General features: G+C 41.6%; 1 protein-coding gene across 2 annotated transcripts in view; it reads right to left on the reverse strand.

Moving 5' to 3' along the window:
* The window catches only part of si:dkey-234i14.6, a 137,052-nt gene extending 115,926 nt beyond the window's left edge, over positions 1–21,126 (reverse strand). Inside the window, exon 1 of one of the 2 annotated variants that reach the window (XM_041192130.1) lies at positions 20,297–21,126. In XM_041192130.1, coding sequence (XP_041048064.1) covers positions 20,297–20,779 — 483 coding nt within the window. In that variant the 5' untranslated portion in view covers positions 20,780–21,126. The remainder of the gene's footprint in view (positions 1–20,296) is intronic. The other variant, XM_041192131.1, reaches the window with a different exon arrangement.
* Positions 21,127–22,752: the final 1,626 nt, after the last annotated feature.

A 22,752-nucleotide genomic window follows, 5' to 3' on the forward strand; every position in this document is an offset into this window, starting at 1 on the left:
TAATGAACTGCTACCACAAAGAATCAAAATATCCTCCTACAACATATTAAATCTTAAAACAAACCATTAGATGTTCTCTGGTTCGGCATGTGTTACAGGATATCCAACGGCAAGGCTTGCTTCTAGTCAGCCCAAGTCTTTCAGTGTGACTGACCATTTCAGCATTTAATTCTTCTACCTTACTACACTGGCATTTACCCACCTTGACCAAAAAAATGTCTTAAAACGGGAGATTGTTTAGTCACGTAATGCTAAAACCTTGGTTATGTTTTGTTTTCCAACCAGACTGCACAAATGTTTCTAGTTGTATGCATTCTTTCAGGATAACAAAGCCAAATGTGTGTTGATCTTGGGGAGTTTTAACTACACAGAAGGTGCAGCCACATGCAAAGTGCCTCCAAGCCTTGCCCATCACTCCAAGTATAAGCCACAACTCCCACAGAATGCTGATGACAGTCTGGATTGTGAAACCATGTGTCCACAAATCTGCCTCTTCCAGCAGGATAAAACAAGGGAAGTTTGTTCTCTTCATCTTCACTCGAGTTGATTTCAACTCCCATTGTCTGGCCTGTGTTCACTGAGGTGGATCCTTGTAATGGACTTCAGGGGAAGAAAGGCCCATGTGCCGATGGGACTCTGGAACCCTTTTCTGGTTAACTCATACAGGAAGGCTTCCTCCTAGTCCAAAGGGACATAAGTAGCCCAGATAAGGATGTGCTTCCAGCTTGTTCTCCAAGTCAACCCCTGACAGAACAACAGCAATTGGAACAATTAAAACAGTGGTATAAATAAGAATGCAGGGTTTATCCCCAGACCATAGTGAGGCAACACAAAACTGCTTTATCTTTTCAAACATTCTACAGGACTAAAGCACTTTCAACAGTCAAAACACAAACATTTCTAAATTATCTTTTTGCTGACTTTTGGGTAAATGTAACACGAATATTTCGACTTCATGTAGCTGTGCCTCAATGCCTGGTAGAACAATAATTCAGTAAAAGTAAACCAAAGATACAACACAATCAAAACACTTGTGCCCAAACAGAAGAAAAATACTGGTGGATGCTGGAACTTAAAGAAAAGCAGCAAAGGCTGGAAATCCTCAGTCTGTCAAGCAGAATCCAGAGAGAACAGAAGTTAATGGGCAGAATTTCCTGGCTGGTGTGCAGTGGTTTTTGTGGTGGTGAGGGGGGTGGGGGTTTGTGGTGGTGGTGGGGGGGGTGGTGGGGTACCTGCACACCGACGCATAAAATGATGCCGGGCAGAACTCCTGACATCACCCCGCTTCACTTCAATTTTCAGTTTGGCAGGAGCGCAGCCAAAGTCAGCTGTGCACCCACCGACCAGCCTACAGCCAATTGAAGCCATTTAAAAAGTAATTGCAGTAGTTAAAGGACCTGCCCGTCCAACCTTAATGGGCAGGCCAGGAGCCCTGGCGAGGTTCAGAGAAAGCATCGGCTGAATTTTCTCGCTGTTGTGGGGGGGTGGGTGGGGGCTGGCGGTGAAGTTCAGGAGCAGGCACACCTCCGATCGGCACCCCCGTTTGGGGGTGTGCCGCCATTTTACATGGGCGGGCCAATTAAGGCTCGCCCAGCATGACATCTGCCAGGAAGCGCTATGCGCTCCCGGTGCGGGTGGGTGGGGAGTGGGGGGAGAAATTCCCTCAGCCAGGAGTGCGCTCTTTTGCACATGTGCACGAAAGAGTGCAATCTTCTCCCTGAGGCTAAGTGCTGTCTCAGGGAGATCAGTGCCAAATTCAAAAATGTTAAAAATAGAAAAAGAATTTCCCTGACATGTCCCCTCATCTGACAGTCACGCTGAGCGGGCCTTAATTACCATGTAAAATGGCAGCACATCCCCGATGAGGGGCATACCTGCACACACCCACTCCTGAACTCCTTCCTTCCTCCCCACCCCCACTATTTCTACCCATTTGTTTCAGGTCTTAAACCCTCCAAAATCTAAAAAAGGATCCTGCATCTACAACATTAACCAAGGCAGATCACAGTAGGAAATCTCACACTTTACTGTTCATCAGCATTAACACCCAGCACCATTACCATGTTTTGAAGGATATTATTTGTATCTAGCAGCTCGTGAAACCACAATGTCAATGGACCAAAACGACACTTCTGACAATGCAGCACACTCAATACTGCATTGGATAGTCAACATAGGTCCCTGGAGTGGGACTTGAGCCCACAACCTTTTAACTCCAAGGTGAGAAAGTGCTACCACTGAACCAAGGTCAAAACAATATCCTTCAATGAGCCCATAAATTGGTTAGCCAAGAGATCAAATCCCAGCAGTGAATATTGTTAGGAATTAACACAAGTGACTCAAGATAGGACTTGGCATTCATTCTCCCCTGCTTCTCAAACAAAAATGAACAAAACCAAGGCAGAAGTTGATAGATATCAGCTTAAAATTTACCATACTTACTCCAAAATTCCTGGTGAATAGATTCAGAAATAATGATACAGAACAATGCACAAATCTAACACATCATTCATCCAGAAGCTTCTATAAATGTCTCTAAATTACTCATTTTATTCCTTCAACAAATTTTGACACAATGCTCAGCTGGTAAACTGAGGTGATGTCATAGTGGCATTGTCACTAGTATTCCAGGCAACCCTGGGTAATGGTCTGGAGACCAGGGTTTGAATCCCACCAAGGGCAAATAGTGAAATTTGAATTCAATAAAAAATCTGGAATTAAAAGCCCAATGACCATGAAATAATTGCTGATTGTTATAAAAAGAAACCATCTGGTTCATTACTGTCCTTTCCTTTTAGGGCACGAAATCTGCTGTCCTTACCTGGTCTGGCCTACTTGTGACTCCAGACCCACAGCAATGTGGTTGACTTCTAACTGCCCTCTGAACAAGGGCAATTAGGGATGGGCAATCCATGCCGGCCTAGCCAGTGTTGTCATATCCCATGACTGACTAATAAAAAAAAATGATCCATAGAAATGTGCAGATAAGAACATGCCCATTCTGATCCTTGGCCTGTGGTGAACTAGCTACCCTTAGCTGAGGCAGCAATTGACCCACCAAAATTGACCAGCACCCCTACCTAGGAAATAGGGAGGCAAGGAAAATGAAAAAAAAACTAAGATTCATAATTCCCATCCAGCAGCTTAGGTAGGCAGATATGCATTTGTGTAAATATCAAGTGAGAACACAATCAGATTCAGCAAGCTACCACACTGGTCATCAGCAACAGATCTGTGCCCAGCACCAATGAGACAAGAAAATTGGAAAGGAAAAAGTTAAAAATAAAAAATCTACAATCCTGACTGTCTTTGAAAAGAGTCTCTAACAGAGCAACAGTTGTTTTTAACAATGGTATTTCACAAATAGGATAGGCAATTGCATAATTCTCACTCAGATTTCTCTTGAGTACTTAGTGAAATGGGGTTAATAGAAATATCGAAAATAGAAGTGGGCCACTTGGCCTCTTGAACCTGCTTCACCATTCACCTAGATCATGGCTGATCTACTTCAGCACTATCTTCCCTCACTATCCCTATTTCTAGGGTATAAGATATCAAAGCATAAAGATTGGGGAATTGGAATTGAGATCCTGAGGCCTGGAGATTTTTGGCCCCCTCACACTTTGCTATGGTAGGGTGATGGGTCAGGATCGCCAACTGTTCTTGTCTCAAGCTGAAGACCCCATTCCAAATTCCTAGAACAGGGTCATTGTCCTAGCTGGAGTGGGCCAGTTTCTGCAGGGGTGAGTCAGCTAACTCAACACTGACCAGGCAGTAACCTTGAAAACTTCCAGCTCTCTTATGTCTTAGCAACTTGCTGTAAGTTTGCTGAGTCATTGGAGGAAGTTAATTGATTTTGGTTTAGACAACAGAAGTCGCCTTTTGAGTTAGACTTAGATATTCCTTCCAAGTCTAAGTCTATTGACGGGAGATGTTTGAACTAACAATTTAAATGACAAACATTGTTGGGGTCAACAGTTATGTACACAAACACTGATGAAAGTTCATGTTCCCATCAGATTCAGGAACTCCTTGAAGTCAATTTGTTGGAAAATTTCATCAGCTCTCAATTATTTATTTACAAGAATTAGAAACTACAGATGAATCTACATGATGAGAAAAGCTACTAAAATTAAATAAGTGCTTTGCCATTATGATCCTTTGTAACCATAGTAACATCTTGAGTTTAAGTACTGCATCACATGGCCTCACACTCCACCTCATCCTTTTCTTCAATCTCATCACTCAATTGCCCTTTTTTCCTACAATCTGCAGGCTAAACCCCAATTACAGCATTGCTTAAACACAGGTGAACAGGTCATTCACCTCCTTACTGTTTGTAGGGCTTGCTTGAGACCAAAACACTGCAAAGACCAAAATACAAGAACTACAGCCTGGAATTCACTACATTGAGATATTGGTAATGAAGGCCATAACTTAGACTATTGGGTGCCCCAATCTTCCTGGAGTCAAAACTTCACACCACAATTTGCTGAAAATATAATTAGAATATGCTACAGCACAGGATGGGGAGTGGTGTGGCCAATGTCTGATACAAATCCAAGCCCCAAGGACCTATGAAACAGTTTATTTAACAGAGAATCTTTTCTAAAGAGGTAATAGCTCAGATCTGATCACATGAGGACGTGTTACACTGTCCGAGGTTCTGTCCTTGGATATGACATTAAGCCCCGACGCTATTTCAAAGAAGGGCGAGGGAGTTAGATCTGGCGTTATTCCCTCAATCAACATCATCACATTGCTGTGTGCAAATTGGTTGGTACATATCACAATAGTGATGGGAGTTCAAAATGTATTTAATTAGCTGTAAAGTGCTTTGGGTCTTCGAGAGGTATTCAAAGGCAAGTTCTTTATTTTGAATTTTTCTATTAGTCTTCTGCCATTCTGGGTATATAAAAAAAGAGGAATACGGAATTCAAGTTAAACACTGATAATCTTGTGTGCCAAGAAATAAGTTGACCATCTCGAACTTTCACAGAGGTGCTACAAGTGATTGCTATTGGTAACACTCATTTAATCAAATATAGCAGCCTTTCTGCACCATAGCCCCTCAAACAGCAATGAGATAATTTAAAAAAAAATAAATCAGGTGGATGATTTAAGTGGTATTATTTGAAAGAGTATTGTTGGTTTGGCAAACATCCTTCAAAATGCCACATCAACAGGTTGATAGAAGCTTGGTTTAAAATCTCATCCAAAGGACAGGATCTCAACCATTAAAGTGCTCAGTGTTGATAGAATTATAAAGTGGCACAGCTCAGGTGGTGGTCATTTGGTCCATCCTTTGTGTGCCAGCTCTTAGTAGAGTTATCCCACTCCCACTCCCTTTCCTCATCGTCCTCTGAATACTTAGCGAATTCTCTTTTGAATGCTCCCATTGAATGTGCTTCCATCATGCTTTCAGGCAGTACATTCTAAACCACAACAACACACTGCATTAAAAATAGTTTCTTGCTGTCACCTCTGGTACTTTTGCCTACCATCAAGTGTTAGCCTCAATGATTCATTTAAGTCCCAGTGTGGAGTCCAAACAATCAGCTCAAAGCAACAAGAAAATTTTATTAGAATCAAGGTTAATTACATACAAACATAGGAAATAGCAGCAGGAGTTGGCCATCTGGTTCCTCAAGCCTGCTATTTGATAAAATCTTGGCTGATCTGATTGTGGCCTCAACTCTACTTTCCTGTCTACCTCCTTTAACTTTCAACTGCCTTAAATCTATCTAACTCAGCCTTAAAAATATTCAATGATCCTTTTGGCGGGGGGGTGGGGATAGTAGACAATTCCACAGACTAATGACCATCAAAAAAAATCCTCCTTATCTTCACCTTAAAAAGTGGGGATTCTTATTCTCAAACTGTGTCCCTTAGTTCTAGCCGCCCCCACAAGGGGTACACCACCCCCCCGCCCCATATCTGCCTCTGCCCTATCAAGTCCCCTCAGGGCCTTGTATGCTCCAATAAGATCACCTCCCATTCTTCTAAACTTCAATGGGTATAGGCCCAACCTGTCCAACCTTTCTTCATAAGAAAAGCCGTTCATCCCAGAACTGAGTGGAGTGAACCTTCCCTGGACTGTTGCTAATACAATCATCTCATTTTTCAAGTGAGAGCAAAACTGTACACAATATTCAGATGCGATCTCACTAATGCCACATACAACTGCAACACAACTTCCCTACTTTTATTGCAAGGGGAATGGAATATAAGCCACCACCCATTTGCCTTCCTAATAATTTGCTGTACCTGCAGGTTAACATTGAGATTCATGTATCAGGTCTCCCAGATCCCTCCGTACCACAGAGTTCTGTATTCTCTCAGAGACTATAGTCTGATTTCAAACATGTCTTAAATTTTATTTTTGCAGGACAATTTGATGTACATCCTGACCTCTTCACCTGTACCGCTATTTATTTTTTAAGATCCCACCACATCCTACCTAATGAATACATACCTTTTACATATTCTGCTTCTATCTCAAAGTGCCACAAGAAAGCAAATAATTTGAACTTACGGACACCTATTTCTGCAGATGTTTTGCAGAAAGTAAACCAGTTTATTTTGGGCTAAATTTTTTTAAAAGCTCACAATAATGTCAACATCCTCAAGAGCTCAATTAGATGTAATCAGATTAGCTGTAATACTGACAAAAAGGATACGCTCAAATCACATACTTCACTTCAGCTGATGTCATTACAGCATGCCAATATTTGTAGGTTTCTGAAATCATGATTAATGCCCATCTTTTTTTTGGATTTCCAGAATATTTTTGTCTTATTTCACACTGTTTAAACTTGAAATAAATTGTACGTCACGAAATGGATCATTTACTCAATAAACACACAATCGATGGCAAAATACTGCAACAATGAGACACGTCTAGGGTGAAAGTCTCCATTGGATTGGGGGAGGCGCAAACAATTTACACAACATTGGCCACACCAAGTGACTGCTGAATTTCAAGGGCAAATCGAGTTTCTCAGTTCAAATTCATCATCATTGCATATTCCACAAATTGCTTGTTTGCAGGTGTCCAAATTAAGCTGGTCATTTGGCATAAGGATACAAACAGGGACTTTTAACAGGAAAAGCTTGTAAATATTATTTTTTAGTTAAGGGAGGAGCTGACTACTGCATGCCAATATAACTAGCAAATGGTTCTGTATAGTTTTTTTGAAGTTATTTAAAATCAGATTACTTTGGTGGACCAGATTGTTATTAAAATTGTTTAGTTTTTGTGATTAACCCATTTTCAGATGGGATAAATAAAACTGTGTTAGGTACCATTTAAAATATAAAAAGGATTAATTTTCAAATCCTTTTGATAGTACAAAAAAGTATTGTACAAAAAAAGTATTGCTGAAAACAAGAGACATGCTGTCGAAGCTTTTCATCTTGCACTCATCAAAACAGAGCTGCAAAAATACAAAATCTAAAAGGAACAACAATTTATACTTCATGAGAAGAGTGCGCTGATTAGTTGGTAAGTGGACTCTGATTGGTAAAAGCAAAACACTGCAAATCAGAAATAAGAACAGAAAATGCTGGAAAGACTCAGGTCTGGCAGCATCTGTGGAGATAAACAGCATTAACATTGAGTCCAAGATGACTCTTCTTCAGAGCTCTGGAGCATCCGAAATTCAGAATGCCACATTACTCATTTGTGTGATAGGCAGAACATCTTTTTGGCTTGATGAAAGCATCCTATTAGTGGAGAATACCACTTGTGTTGCTACTGCATAGTAGCAGGGTGAACCTGCTAGCTTCACTTGTTGCACAATTTTCTGAGACCCCTTACCCTTCCAGGGTAATCAGAGGTAGACTGGGCATTTTTCAGGACTGAAAGTGGCAGCCTTAGGCCCATTCACAAGTGCGAGATATATACAGGGAGCAATGATCTGATCAGGGTAGCCATTATCCCACAGCATAGCTTTGACATGCCCTAATTCAGCATCAAGCTTGCATGGTGAGCAAATGGCTCAGGCCCTTTTATGCGGTTGCTGATAAGGCAAATCTTATAGTGTATGGAATATATACCCCTATGGAAAAGTAGAATGTTAAGAGAATGTGTTTTCTGTTCAAAAGAAAGGGAGTAGAGCAGATAGGACTTTTGAGATTTAAAGGAACAGGAAGAAGGTGGGCTTTGCTAGTGAACATCAAATCTGAAAGATTCAGGCCAAGTGGAATGATTTTCAAAGGACACCGGAAGTTTTGACCAAGAGTGACAGAGAAGTGAACCCTGCTGGAGAGCTGGGAGCAACTTTGGATTTATTCTTGTGTTGTGCACCACACTTGTATCAGATCTTTAGCATTACAAGGGGTTGTAAGGCATATCTCGGCTGTTATTTAATGCAAAAGCACCTTTTCCTTAATTCAATGCATTACTCATCTGTTCAGCAATGTTCGGTTTAGTTGATTTTGTTGCTTACCCTTAAAAGTATTAAAACGTGAAATCTTGTCCTTCGGTTATTTCTGTTTGTTGTTAATGAAATTCATTTCTTTTTGAAAGTTATTGGTCACCACAGGGATCATAACGTACTGGATGGGAATGACAGCTTCAATTCCTGTGCTTGATGAATAGTCAATTGATTGTTATTCAAGGCTCTAGGAGCACCACAAAAATCAATCCCTTGATCAAAGTGAGTGGAGTGCCTCTGCTTAAATGTAATGCTAAATTGTTCATCCATGCTCAACTCACTTCAATTTTCCTTTCAGCCACAAAGGTTAGAACTATTAGGCCCTCAACCGTGAAAGATCAGATGTTGTATGTGTTGAAAATGAATGAAAATAACAAAACTGCACACACACAAAAAAAAACCACTCAGACAACTTGCTGCCCAGCCTATTCCAAATTAGAATTGGCAAGGACTCAACATCACAAGAACGGGAGAGTGAAGAATGAACAGAAATGACAGAGAAACATTGGCACTTTTGCCGAGAGCAATTATTTGAAAGAAGTAATGAGTCAGCCAATGAGCTGGAGGCAGGACAGTACTTTGTTACATAAATTATTTGCATAGAATCAATCCCAGTCATGTCCAGTGTTATTTCTAGAAGTGATTGACAGGAGAATTACCCAAGCCCTCCATTCTGACCAGAACATGTAATGTCACTCTATACAGCCTTATTTTAAGCCAGCCTGGTGCCATTAGAGCCATTTTGCAAGACCAGATTGCTATCTTCAGGGTATAAGTGGACCCCGGAGTGAAGAAAAACAAATTAATTCTCCTGCTTCCGATTGGTATCCAGCCACATGCAGGCATGTCATTCCAGCAAAGGATTGAATGCAGCTGTGATGCCCCTAGTAGTCAAATAGCCTGTTGACACTGTCTAAGTAAACCTTATAGTATAAAAAAAAAATTAATGTCATCTCAAATACAAAAATCAATTAGATTCCATGCCATCTTTAATTCTGCTCTCCCACACCACCAGGTTCAATTGCATTCCACAAGTCAGGCCTGCTTATCTCAAATCAGCATTCACTCAAGATTATTATAGTAAAAAGCAGCGGACAATCAGGACAACCAAAATGAAGCTCACATTAGTGGAATTGCTTTTTTTTTGCAATTGTCTGAATGACCGTTGATTGAAGATCACCACAACCACTGCCACATTCTCACTCAAATGGTCTTCACAACCTGAAATTTCTGTCATTTGGTCTCTGTCCTCAAATTAATTGGCCCACATCTAATAATGCAATAGATTGTGGTGAAGTGCATATTAGAATTCATGTAGGCTTTCCACCATGTCTTCAGTGTTTTTTTGGATAATTGCATGCCAAAACTAGATTTTCAGTCTAAAATAATTCATTCAATTTATTTACACACAAGTACAGATGAAGTAAATAATATTGGACATTATAAAATGCAAAACAACCATAGGGGACATTTTCCATTCCATCACTCTTGACAATATAAGAGTGCAAATTGGGAGTCTGTGTATCCCCAAGCTATAATTTTATATCCAATAAAAATATTGGTGTGGGAATGGTAGAATTTCACAGTATGAGTTCCCACTGTGTGCTGGGAAGACTAAAATTGAAAATTCTTGTTTTTTTCCCCCCATTTTAAAATAAAATCACAAATGCAAACAATGCCTTTACTGCTTAAAGTTCCTGCGAAGCTGCACACACGTGCATCAACCTAGAAGATACCACACATGCCTTGTTCCGTACTAAATACCACAAGTATCTGGTCATGCAGAAAAATTTAAAAATACAGCGCATTGGTAAAATCGAGCCGTGCACACTAGCATTTTAAAAGGGACATTGATTTCTGATGAGAAACCATCATACCCTGCCTTATGGACAGGCAACCACAAAGTCCACACAGCTAAAGCTCATTAGAAGTTTGTTCAGACTCAAAGTAATACTGCAGAAAACTCTGATTCTTATCCACTTCCTTCTTAGTAATTAAGGTAGTAATGTTGTTTATGTAGAAACTTAGGAATTCCATAATGATAATACTCAGTGATAAAGGAGTGTTCTGGCAGAATCAGAATCTATGCATGTTTCCATAACACGTGACAACAATTAGGACTCTCGTTCCTTCTTGACAGCAATTGTAATGCACAAGAACATGTATTAGAAGTACAGGAAGCACGGTTTCACAAGGCATCCTGCCACCAGATAGCAGAATTGAATGTTCATCACCCCTTAAACATTTTAAAATTAGCTCCATCATCTTATTTCATGAGATGAAAAAATCCAACTAATCCTCTGAAGTGAAGAAAGACTTCAATATTTGCGTATCCAGCACAAACTCCACAATGTGCGACTAAAAAAAGATCAACATTGACATTTATCTGTTTAAATGAATCCCATCTTAACATTTCAGAAAGACAGGTTCACCTGAACTATTAATATCAGTCTCAACTACGATCAATAATATGATGAACTGTCAGAACTTCCAAAGGTTCATCACTGTGGATTGTCTCAATGTGTTGTACAGAGATCAATGTTTACACATTGGAGAAACACTGCAGGGATCAGTGTAGATACCTCTTGAAGGAAAGTATATGATCAGAGGTCTGCTTATTCCAGCCAATGTCAGCTTCAAGCACTCCCAGGTATATCACAGCCAGATTTGAAGTCTCTGGAGTCTGCTAACATGCCCGAATACTAGCATCAGATAACTGCTCCCAATTACATGCATCCTACTCAAACAATCCTTAGAGTCATCTGAATGAAATGGATTGGAGGCAGACCACACTCACTTCACCTTGAAACTTTGCTGCTAGTAGGCACAGGAGACTTATTATCCCACGACTGACATGAACCCAGATCCCAGTGGTTAAAGGCCACTGTCTCATTCTTTCTCTGCCCAATTCCCCATATTCCATCCTAACCCTAACATGGTCAGCTCCAGGAATGGGTATTGGGGAGGGGGGTGGGGGAGGGTGCAAGGGAAGAGGCAATGCACATCATCCTCCCACCACCATGCCATGTTACCAGCAAAGGAAGATGGAGGAGATCCTTCCTGCCCAAGGGCCAAGAGCCACTTGTGGCCAATTAAGGGTCACATCCCACAGAGGGCAGCTCAGGCAAGGGGCCCTCCTTTCCAGGCACACGGTGAACCTTACATGGACCGCACTCTACCCTACCCTTCCCCCAGCTCTTACCAATCACCTCCTCCCTGATTTCTAAAAAATGCAATTTTGTTTTTCATGTAGCACCTTTCAACACTCCAGGATGTCTCAATGCTTTATAGCTAATGATATATTTTTGAAGTTCAAAACAGAAATGCTGACCTAGTGTCAAATGTTTTCCTTCCCAATTGCTCTGTGACCTGAACACTTGCAACATTTTCCTCCAATTTCAGATTTCCAGCATCTGCAATATTTTACTTGAAGCACTTTTGAAATGCAGTCACTGCTGCAATGCAGGAATCTCAGCAGCCAATCTCCAGGCATCAAGGTCCCAAAAAGATAGCAATTTGATAGGCTGATCGATGGATAAAATGTTGGTTAGGACACTGGGGAGAACTCCATACCCTCCTTCAAAATCGTGCTGCACAATATTTACCCTCAACACTGCATTAAACACACAAACAAGAAGAGTAGGCCATTCGGCCCCTCGATGCTTCACCATTCAATAGGATCATGGCTGATCTGATAGTAACCTCAAATCTGCATCCTGCCTACCCCTGATAACCTATCACCCCTTTGCTTACCAAGAATCTATCCACCTCTGCCTTAAAAATATTCAAAAGGCTCTACTTCCATCGCCTTTTCATAAAGGAAGAGTTCCAAAGACTCAATCCTTAGAAAAAATTTCACCTAGTCTCAGTTTTAAATGGGCGACCCCTTATTTTCAAACCATAAGCCCTAGTTCTAGATTCTAGAGGAAACATCCTTGCCACATCCGCCCTGTCAAGTCCCCGCAGGATCCTAAAGGTTTCAATCAAGTTGCCTCTTACTCATCTAAACCCTAGTGCACATAAGCCCAGCCTGTCCAACCTTTCCTCATAAAACAACCCGCCCATTCCAGGTATTAGTCTGGTAAACCTTCTCTGAACTGCTTCCAACACACTTACATCATTCCTTAAATAAGGTGATTAATAATGTACACAGTACTCCAGATGGTCTGACTAGTGCTCTGCACAACTGAAGCATAACCTTCCTAATTTTGTATTTAATGCCCCTTGCAATAAATGATAACCTTCTATTAGCTTTCCTAATTACCTGCTTTACCTGTCTTTTCTGATTCAAGCACTAAAACGCCCAAACCCCTCTGCATCCTCTTACCATTTAAATAATATGCCTCTTTTACTCTTCCTGCCAAAATGGACAATTTTCACATTTTCCAATACTATGTTCCATTTATCAGATCTTTGCCCACTCAACCTATAATCTTCTTGTAGCTTCCTTATGCCCTCTTCACAAATTACTTTCCTACCTATCTTGTCATCAGCAAATTTGGCAGCCACCCCATCCATCCCTTCATCCAAGGGATTTATCTAAATTGTAAACAATTGAGGTCCCAGCACCTATCCCTGTGGATCAGACCATTCATTATATCTTGCCAGCCTGAAAAGTTATGCCTACTCTCTGGTTCCTGTTAGCCAGCCAATCTTCTATCCATGCCGATATGTTACCCCACTATACCATGAGCTTTTATTTTCTGCAATCAGTCCAGGTTATGCACTGAAATCTCCAACTGTCTGACTCGGAGTGGGAGGGGGAGGGGGACGAACGAGCAAAGGTTGACAGTAAATTTTCTATTGGAAGCATGCCAGTATGAACATCAGGAGACAGGACCAGGCTTGACAGAGATACCCGCCCATTTTCCTAACAGTTAAAAAAAATTCCAGTAGCATTTACAGTCTGAATTCACAGATGGGCAATTGTTGTTTCACCAAGTAGCAGAGGGACTTTGAGATATCTCCAAGCAAGGGGTCAATGGCCTCAAAGAATTGGGGAGGAAGAAAATAGGAGACAACAAAGCTGAAAAAAAGAGAATTGTGTGTGTTTCCTGATGCAACAAAGAAATAATTGTTCAAATGAATAACGGGTCTTTCCTGGACTTTCAAGCAAAAATAAAAGTGATGAATGGACCTCTCAGGACTGACATTTTGGGTAAAAATAGCACAGGAAAGAAATCTAAACTCCTTTCAAATGGACATGCTGGGTCACAAGCAAAGATTTTTGCTTGAAGAAAGTACAATTGCTCAGCAGGTCTTGACCATACGGTGAAGAGCTCTCTCCCCCTCAGACTCCAGAGAAAACTCATGGGTGAGGATGGGGCTAATTTTACTGAAATACTTCAAGAACTTATAAATATTGATTCATAAATGCAACATAGGATTTTCCAATCACAGGAAGTTTGTGTGAGGGGCATCTAAGATGAATTTCAGTTGAGGGATGAAATATATTCGAATCAATTTTGTCACCCAGTTTCAGCATCAGCCACTAGCAGTTCAAGCACTAACCCCTCCAACAATGTGCCCTGGCACTGGTCTCTGAGGTCACCCCTGCTGTATCAATGGAACTTCTGTCCCTCTATTCCCAGCAGCCACAAGCCTCACGATCCCTTATAGCAAGAGTTGACTACTCTAGAGTTGAATATGGAGCTATTTAGGTGCCAATCATCAAGAATTGGGCTGAAGTCTCTGCAAAACAACTTGGCAAGTATCATGATGTTAAAGACTCTATATAGATAAAGGGTGTCAGTGTTGAGTTGCAAATTATTTTACATAGGATCTTCACAGCCAAAAAGGTGGCAGAAATATTTCTCCCATCAGTTGGCTTCACCATTTACTATAGGTCTTATATCAATATTATTCATTTTGGGGGAATATTAATTCATACATGATCCTACTTGGACAAGTTATAGAGGAACTCTAAAACTCAATGAGACCAAGTTTCTTTGGAGAGGAGAAGAAAGCAAATAGGTGGAGGGGGTGGGGCATGTGGGAGGGGGATAGAGGTTGGAGAATCGGTACAGGCTCAATTTTATAGGTATGAAAACCTATTATAGGTATGAAATTAAAAAGAACATAGGATGTTGCAAAACACTTCAGCCGATGCGGTACTTCATACCCGAATCCTATCCCCTACCAAAGCACTTTACAGCTAATGACGTTATTTTGAAATACATTCACCTTTGTAATGTAGGAAACATAAGTCAATTTGGACCAAGCAAGCTCTCGAGCAGCAGTATGATAATGCCCAGATAATTTGGTTCTCATGATGTTGGTTGAGAGATAAATACTTGCTCTGGACATCAGGGATAACTCTTCCAGAGAATTATCTACTCTGAAAGTGCCATTGGATCTTTTAAATTCTCCTGAGCAGCAGCAGCCAGGCCTTTCCAAAAATAGGTAGCTCCAACAATGCAGCACTCCTTCAGTATTGCACTGGAATGTCAGAGGTTTTTTTGCTCAAGTTCTTGGATGAGGAATTGAACCCACAAATCTCTGACTCAAGTGTTACCAACCAAGCCACACTTTTGAGGCCAAAAATATGTTGATATTAAAATTATGGCACCAAGAAAGTATGTTGAAGTGTATAGCAGATTTACTATTGACTAAGCTAAACCCTTCAGGAAGCTTCAGTGGGCATACTGACATTGTGTAAAACCAAACTGGTTATTTCCTCTGTACATAAAACTGTTGCCTATTGCATTAGAATATAAATGACTTTTTCATCTCCCGATCTTGAGCAGTGCATTAGTATATTGCTAGTTCAATCCTGCTAATCCTTGCAGACGGCAAAACAATTACATTCCTAGAACATTGTCACAGTTCAATAGTACATCACAGCCCAGCACTAATGCTTAGAAAAATGTATCCAAGTATTTTATTTTAGCAGAGAGAACTTTAAAATTAAGAAACAGAGGTCACAGTGGAATCCCACCAAGGACAGATGAAGTAGTGTTAAATAATGCAAAACTGGAATTTTAAGTAGCTTGTAGACTTTAAGAGGAAGAGAAGGCTAGGTACAGTAAAAAAAAAATTCCACTTTTGAATTCCTGGAAAGGAAATTGAAAAGAAGAGCACAGGATGTTGCAAAACATTTCAGTCGATGAGGTACTTCAGTGCAATGTAGGGAAATATGGCAGGCAATTTGTTCTCAAATAGTAATAAGACAAGTGACCAGGTTTTTTTTAAAAAAGAAAGGAATATTGATTGAAGGATAATTGTTGAGCAGAATATGAAGTAAGCTCGTCTTTTCTTCTTCAAGAAGTGCTATGGCATCTTTTGCATCCACCAAGATTGCAAATATGATCTGCTTCTATCACTGTTTGTTTGTCCCTACAACCACACCACCCCCCCCCCCTCACCTCTCTGTCTCTCTATCTCTCTGCCCCCCACACACACACCTTAAACCAGCTTATATTTCAGCTCTTTCCTGGACTCGAACTCAAGTTCTGTCGAAGGGTCATGAGGACTCGAAACGTCAACTCTTTTCTTCTCCGCCGATGCTGCCAGACCTGTTGAGTTTTTCCAGGTAATTCTGTTTTTGTTTTGGATTTCCAGCATCCACAGTTTTTTTTGTTTTTATCAGCCTTCATTTAATGTCTTATCTGAAAGGAGTGTGATACAAGGAGAACAAAGTACATGCATTACAGCATATCTACAATTCAGAGGGGAGTGAAGTGTCAGGCTTGGCTCAGTGATAGGATGTGCGCCTCTGAGCCAGCAGCTGGTGGGTTCAAATTCAAGAATAGGCACTTGTATCACAATCTAGGCTGATTCACTCCAGCATTGTCAGAGGAGCTTTACTTAGCATGAGATGTCAAACCAAACTCTGATCAGTAGAGCAAGGGAGATCTCAGTGACCTACCTCTTCTCGACCAACAACAAAATGGAGTAACTGGCCTTTTATCCCATTTACTGAATGTCAAATCTTGCTAATATAAAACGGTAGCTACACCACAGTAATTCATTACAAAAACAAAAATACCTGGGAAAACTCAGCAGGTTTCACAGCATCTGCGGAGAGGAATACAGTTAACGTTTTGAGTCCATATGACTCTTCAACAGAACTAAGGAAAAATAGAAAAGAGGTGAAATATAAGCTGGTTTAAGGGGGGGAGGGGTGTGGGGGGGTGGTGGGTGGGACAGGTGGAGCTGGATATATGGCCAGTGATAGGTGGAGATTGCCAAAAGATGTCATAGACAAAAGGACAAAGAGGTGTTGACGGTGGTGATATTAGCTAAGAAATGTGCAAATGGTGACATTAAGGGTAAAAAGCAGGATGAGCAAGGTACAGATAGCCCTAGTGGGGGTGGGGTGGGAAGGGAAGGGGTCTAAATAGGCTAAAAAAGGTAGGGATAAAACAATGGATGGAAATATATTTAAAAATAATGGAAATAGTTGGGGAAAGAGAAATATATATAAATTATTGGAAAAAGGGGAATCGGAAAGGGGGTGGGGATGGAGGAGAGAGTTCATGATCTAAAGTTGTTGAAGTCAATATTCTGTCTGGAAGGCTGTAATGTGCCTAGTCAGAAGATGAGGTGCTGTTCCTTCAGTTTGCGTTGAGCTTCACTGGAACATTGCAGCAGGCCAAGGATGGACATGTGGGCATGAGAGCAGGGTGGAGTGTTGAAATGGCAAGCGACAGGGAAGTCTGGGTCATGCTTGCAGACAGACCGAAGGTGTTCTGCAAAGCGGTCACCCAGTCTGCATTTGGTCTCTCCAATGTAGAGGAAATCACATTGGGAGCAGCGAATGTAGTAGACTAAATTGAGGGAAGTGCAAGTGAAATGCTGCTTCACTTGAAAGGAATGTTTGGGCCCTTAATTCATTGCAATTCATTGCCTGTGAAGAACTTTGGGATATACTGATAATGTGAAAGACACTATATAATTGCAAGTTCCTCTTTGGAATGAGTTAATCAGAACCTTGTAGCAGCACAGAATATGTTTTGGGGGCTGGTTAGAAAATAAAATGAATAACGCTGGCTGCAAAGTGCCAATAAAATAAAATATAATACCATAACAGGAGGCTAAATCTCCATAAGTTTCACGCTTCAGTTTTACAAGGCAAGACCAGAGGGTTATCTAAATAAAATATTGGAAGCTCAAAGAAGAAAATAAAACTGGCTAGAATTGTGACTTGAAATGCTTAGTCAGAACTTACACACAAAACCTTAAAACTGTCCCACTGTGCATTTAGAGCAGGACATTGCATAGCATGGCCCCTTTTTAATTAGATATTTTCCTTAGGCTCGAACTCAAAATTTTTGCACCACAAATTGCAGGAAGTGCAATCTGATAACAGCACAGCAAGCTCAATAAGTCTTCTGGGACCATGGTGAATGTTCAAAGCAACAGGGTATCTCCTAAACTAATGAGGTTTAAAAAATAAAAAAAACAGGAACAAAGGGATAGGGAATGGAGTGAAATCAGTCAAATTAGATACAGAAAGGGAAAGATAGACTGAATTAGGAGTTGGGGGGGGGGGGTGGGGAAATTAAATGAAATATTTTATACTCTTGAAGTCCACAGGAATGAAACTCCACAACTTAAAATTGTTCCCTTTCCCAATTCCAAAACTCTTATCCATGTTTTCAAATTCTTCCCTGGCCTCAACCCCTCCTTAACTCAGTAATCTTCTCCAGGCCCACAACTCTCAGATATCTTGTGCTTATCTAATAATGGCCTCTTGAGCATCCCCAATTTAATCTCTCCACCACTGGGGGCTATGCTTTCAGCTGAAAAGGCCCTAATCTCTGGAATTCCCTCCTTATACATCTCCACCCCACATTCCTCTTTTAGACATTCCTCAAAATCACTATTGGACCAAGCCATTGGTCAGCTGGCTAAGTTCCTCTTTATGCAGCTGAGTGTCATATTTTGTTTTATTTGTGCTTCTGTGGAGTAATTTGGGACTTATTACAGTGAAAAACATTATAAATATTACAGTAAAGACATTACACAAACGAGTGGCTCTTGTTTCTAGGCTGAGGAAGAGTGGGATTGCAGGAATTTAAATCTAATCAAAAATGGTTCTTATATTGTCAAATACCTGCCCTAGCTTCCTGTGATATATTTACTGGGCAAATGCAGCAACTTCTTGAAACTCAGGAATATGGACAAAGAGCTCCCCTATTCGCAAGGTTAAGAGTAGCACAAACCATTCAACAAATTGTGGTGATTTGTAACTCACGGAGTCTCTTTTTCCTCCTGCACATTAAACCCACATTTATTTCCCAACAAATTCTACACCACAATTCTATTGTGCTTCCAGCATTTGTCCTTTTCCCCACTACAGAGGAGCAAATTGATTATGAACACAATGAATTGCTCCACGACATAGCAATGACAATGCATGAACAAAGTAATGTACTGACATCTCAGTTAAAAGATGATGTAGCAAATGCAATTGAACATTTTTTTTGCTTTATATCCATTCATGGGATTTGGGCATTTCTGGCAAGGCCAGCATTTGTTGCCCATCCCTAATTACTCTCAAGGTGGTGGTTAAGTGTCACCTTCTTGAATCGCTGCTGTTTTCCCTGGCGTTAGTACACCCACAGCGCTGTTAGGAAGGGAGCTCCAAGGATTTTGACCCAACAACAGTGAAGGAACGGTGATGCAGCTTAACCAGCTAAAGATGAACATAAATGCTGTAAATAAGTTGTAAGCTGTGCTTTAAAATAGTCTTATAACATGAGAAAAATGGCATGTTTTGAAGGGCTTAGAGCATTTGAGAAGTTTGAAATTAACTGAGTAAAGCGTTGTAAAGAGTGAAACATCAGCATTAAAGCAGGGCATAACATTTACTAGCAGAGAAACCTTGCATAGCGTCACAGGACATAAGAAATTAAGGCAGTTGGTGTAGGTTACAGCAAAGACGGAGTCATAGCCCAGGTCAAATAAATGGGGAAGGCAAAACACATCCAGTCAAAATCACCCCACGCCCTCAGCATCAGACTTGGCACCGCGGGAACCTGCAGATAGGGCGCGCTTAACATCTACTTTGCCTGCATGCACAGATCCCACAACAACTCCCGGTTTAAAATAGATTTTAGCTAATCTGAGAGAAGCAATGCTGCTGAGGCTTTATAAGGCTCTGGTCGGACCACATTTAGAATATTGCGAGCAATTTTGGGCCCCGTATCTCAGGAAGGATATGCTGGCCCTGGAGAGGTCCAGAGGAGGTTCACGAGAACGATCCCAGGAATGAAAGGTTTAACATAATCCAGTATGTGCGGCAGCGGTTAATGAGCAAGACAAGTGTGACTTGCACCGAACTTATCTTTAAAAACAAAATGATAATGGGGTTGTCATCTTTTAAAACAAACTGGGTTCTATACAAGACATGAACATGGCAAGGATAGAAAAAAAGTGCCTGTGTGTATTGAAATATGACATTTTAAGAAAATGAAATTGCTAGTTTAATAATTGAAATAAAGAAAACCGGAACAGAAACCAACGTGTCACATGGGCATTAAAATTGAATCAAATGTTTCAGATTTTTAAAAAAAATGTCAACAAGACTTCACCGTTGATTGTTTAACTTTTTTTTTGCAAGGGAAACACGGCTGATTTACACACTCCTGGAGGACCCCCTGTAAATATTCTCTCCCTCTCTCTCGCACCCCAAGAGAACATGAAGCACACTTTAAAAGATCAACATCTTTGGGGATTGGGGGGTAACGCAAGGAGAAAAGGTTTTAATTAAGAAACATCCAGCAGTGGGTGTGATAGTCACCAAATCTGTTATCAATTAAGGGTCCCATGCACTGACCCCTCCAGATTGACGGTCTCCCTTCTCGGCTGTAGATGACTAGTAAGTGGTGACCCCAACCTTTTGCCTCACTTACCTTGGTGCCCAGGTGGATCTGGATGTCCATCTCCTGCTTCCTTTTCTCCAGGAGGCTAAGCAAGTACTCCTGGAAGACCCCGACCTTGGTGAAGAAGTGCTCGTTGTGCCAGCACCCTTCCATGTTATCGAAGTCCACGCCGAGCCCCAGGAGGAAGCGGACGCTGCCGGGGTCCAGGGCGATCTGCTGGGGTCTGGCCAGCAGCGCCGTCCGGCAGCGCTCCTCCAGCAGCACCAGGCGCTGCACTTTGCCCGAGCGGGCGGCGATCAGGGCGGCCGTCAGCCCCACGGGACCCGAGCCCACGATCAGCACCCTCACCCGGGCTCGCCACTGCCGGTAGCCATCGACGCTCACTTTCAGGAGGACATAGACCAGGACCGCCACCAAGGTGCTCAGGGCTGTGTCATACGCTAGAGTCTCGTATTCCTCCATCGCCCGTGTTGTTACATTGAACCAGCCCTTGTTAGTGTCAGCGCATCGCATGTCAATTTCAGGAGGAACCCAGCGCTCGCAGTTTCTAAGCTCTCTCTGTCTCTGTGTCTGTGTGTCTGTGTCTCTGTGTCTGTGTGTGTGTGTGTGTGCGTGCCTCAATTGTAGATTCTACGGAATCACTCCAATTTCTTGGCTTCTCTGGTAGCTAAGGTAACTCACGAATAAGACTTGAGAGAAAAGGTAAACCTCACTGCGCTTTTCTCTCTCTCTCTCTCTCCTCTCTCTTTAAACGTCAACTCTGCTGACTGGAGGTGTAAAACACCAGCTGACGCATAGACAGCCTTAACAAACTTTCAATGAGGGGTTTCAGTGCATTCAAACTCGAGGCACGGAAATAAAATCCACAATTTGAAGCGATCAATTGGCGGCATTGAATCCACTTGCAAAATTACGTTTCTTTTCCACGTCACCTGGCGGTCATGAAGTCAGGAGATAAAAGACCAGCGAGAAATGTTAATGACATCTCCCGTCACCCCTGATCTTTTATCATCACTTGATCTATTGCAAAATTCTGTGACATTTTACGTTTTAAAAATTCTAGTGTTTATTTTCTCTCTGCCTGGAAGTGTGGTGGAGGCAGGTTCACTTGAGACATCCAAGAGGGCATAGGATGATAATTTAAATAGAAACAATGTGCAGGGTTACGGGGAAAAGGCAGGCGACTGGCACTACGTTAAACTGCTCAGAGAGCCAGTGCAGACACAATGGGCCGAATGGCCTCCATCTACGCCATAGCTATTCTGTCATTCTCTCTCAAACTCATCCGAGATTCTCACCATGTTTCGGAATTATTCCCAGTGGGCGCCACTTGAACCAGTTCAAATCTATCCTGAAGTTAGAAGTGGACAGGCCAGGGTGACAAGAATCACATTCACACCAGACCCCTCTGAAGCCCTGCATATGCATCATGTATCTAGCCCAGCCAGGCGAGTTTGCCAAGAAATATCACACTTGCATTAGGATTCCAATGGGCTTGCTTGTAAAGAAATTTCACAAAATTATATGCTCCGGCTAGCTTAATCCCACATGTGGCAAATTTTTCAATTCATTAATACTGTTGCCAACATCACTGTCAATGTGATAGTAAATGGTTTTACGCGAACTGCAGCTATACCATTCAGGCGATGCACCGTCCAGTGGGACTGGTATATGAGATCAAGGGGAGGGAACAATGGGAGAAATCCCAACATTCTCACAGAAGGAAAAACCAGGAATTTAGAATACTGGTCCAAACTGGTCTTGTAAACCTTAAAATGGAACACCAGTAAAAAGTGGGGATTTAGAATACTGGTCCAAACTGTTTTTTCCTTCTGGCTGAGAGGATAAGAAGCATGTCCCATGTTTTTTTTTGGTTTACTGTTTTATGGGATGTGGCATTGCTGGCAAGGCCAGCCTTTGTTGCCCCTCCCTAATACCTCTTGAACTGAAAGACTTGCTAGGCCATTTCAGAGGGCAGTTAAGAATCAGCCACATTACTGTGGATCTGGAGTCACATGTAGGCCAGACCAGGTAAGAACAGCAAATTTCCTTCCCTAAAGGACATTAATGAACCAGATGGGTTCATACAACAATCAATGATTGTTGTTGTAGTCCCCATTACTGAGATGAGCTTTATGTTCCAGGCTTATTGCACCTCCTTCCCCACCCCATCCCCATGACCCTCTAACACTAAGAGATTGACAATTCATTATCTTGCATGCCATAGTTTTAATTGCATCACTGTGACATGCAAACAGTTTCAGTGATGTGAAACTTTGTTGGAGTGCTGAGATAATGGTGAGCAGAAAGGTGTTAACCAGGGCTCACCTGCTAGCACCTGTACCTCTGACTATAAGATTGTGGGATTCAAGTCCCCACTTCAGAGACCTGAGCCTAAAATCTCAGCTGAGGCTCCAATGCAATACTGGGGGAGTGCTACACAGTCAGAGGTGCTGACTTTCAAGTGAGATGTTAACCTGAGGTCC

This window comes from Carcharodon carcharias, chromosome 7 (assembly GCF_017639515.1).
Source record: "Carcharodon carcharias isolate sCarCar2 chromosome 7, sCarCar2.pri, whole genome shotgun sequence".
In the NCBI taxonomy this organism is placed as follows: Eukaryota; Metazoa; Chordata; class Chondrichthyes; order Lamniformes; family Lamnidae; genus Carcharodon; species Carcharodon carcharias.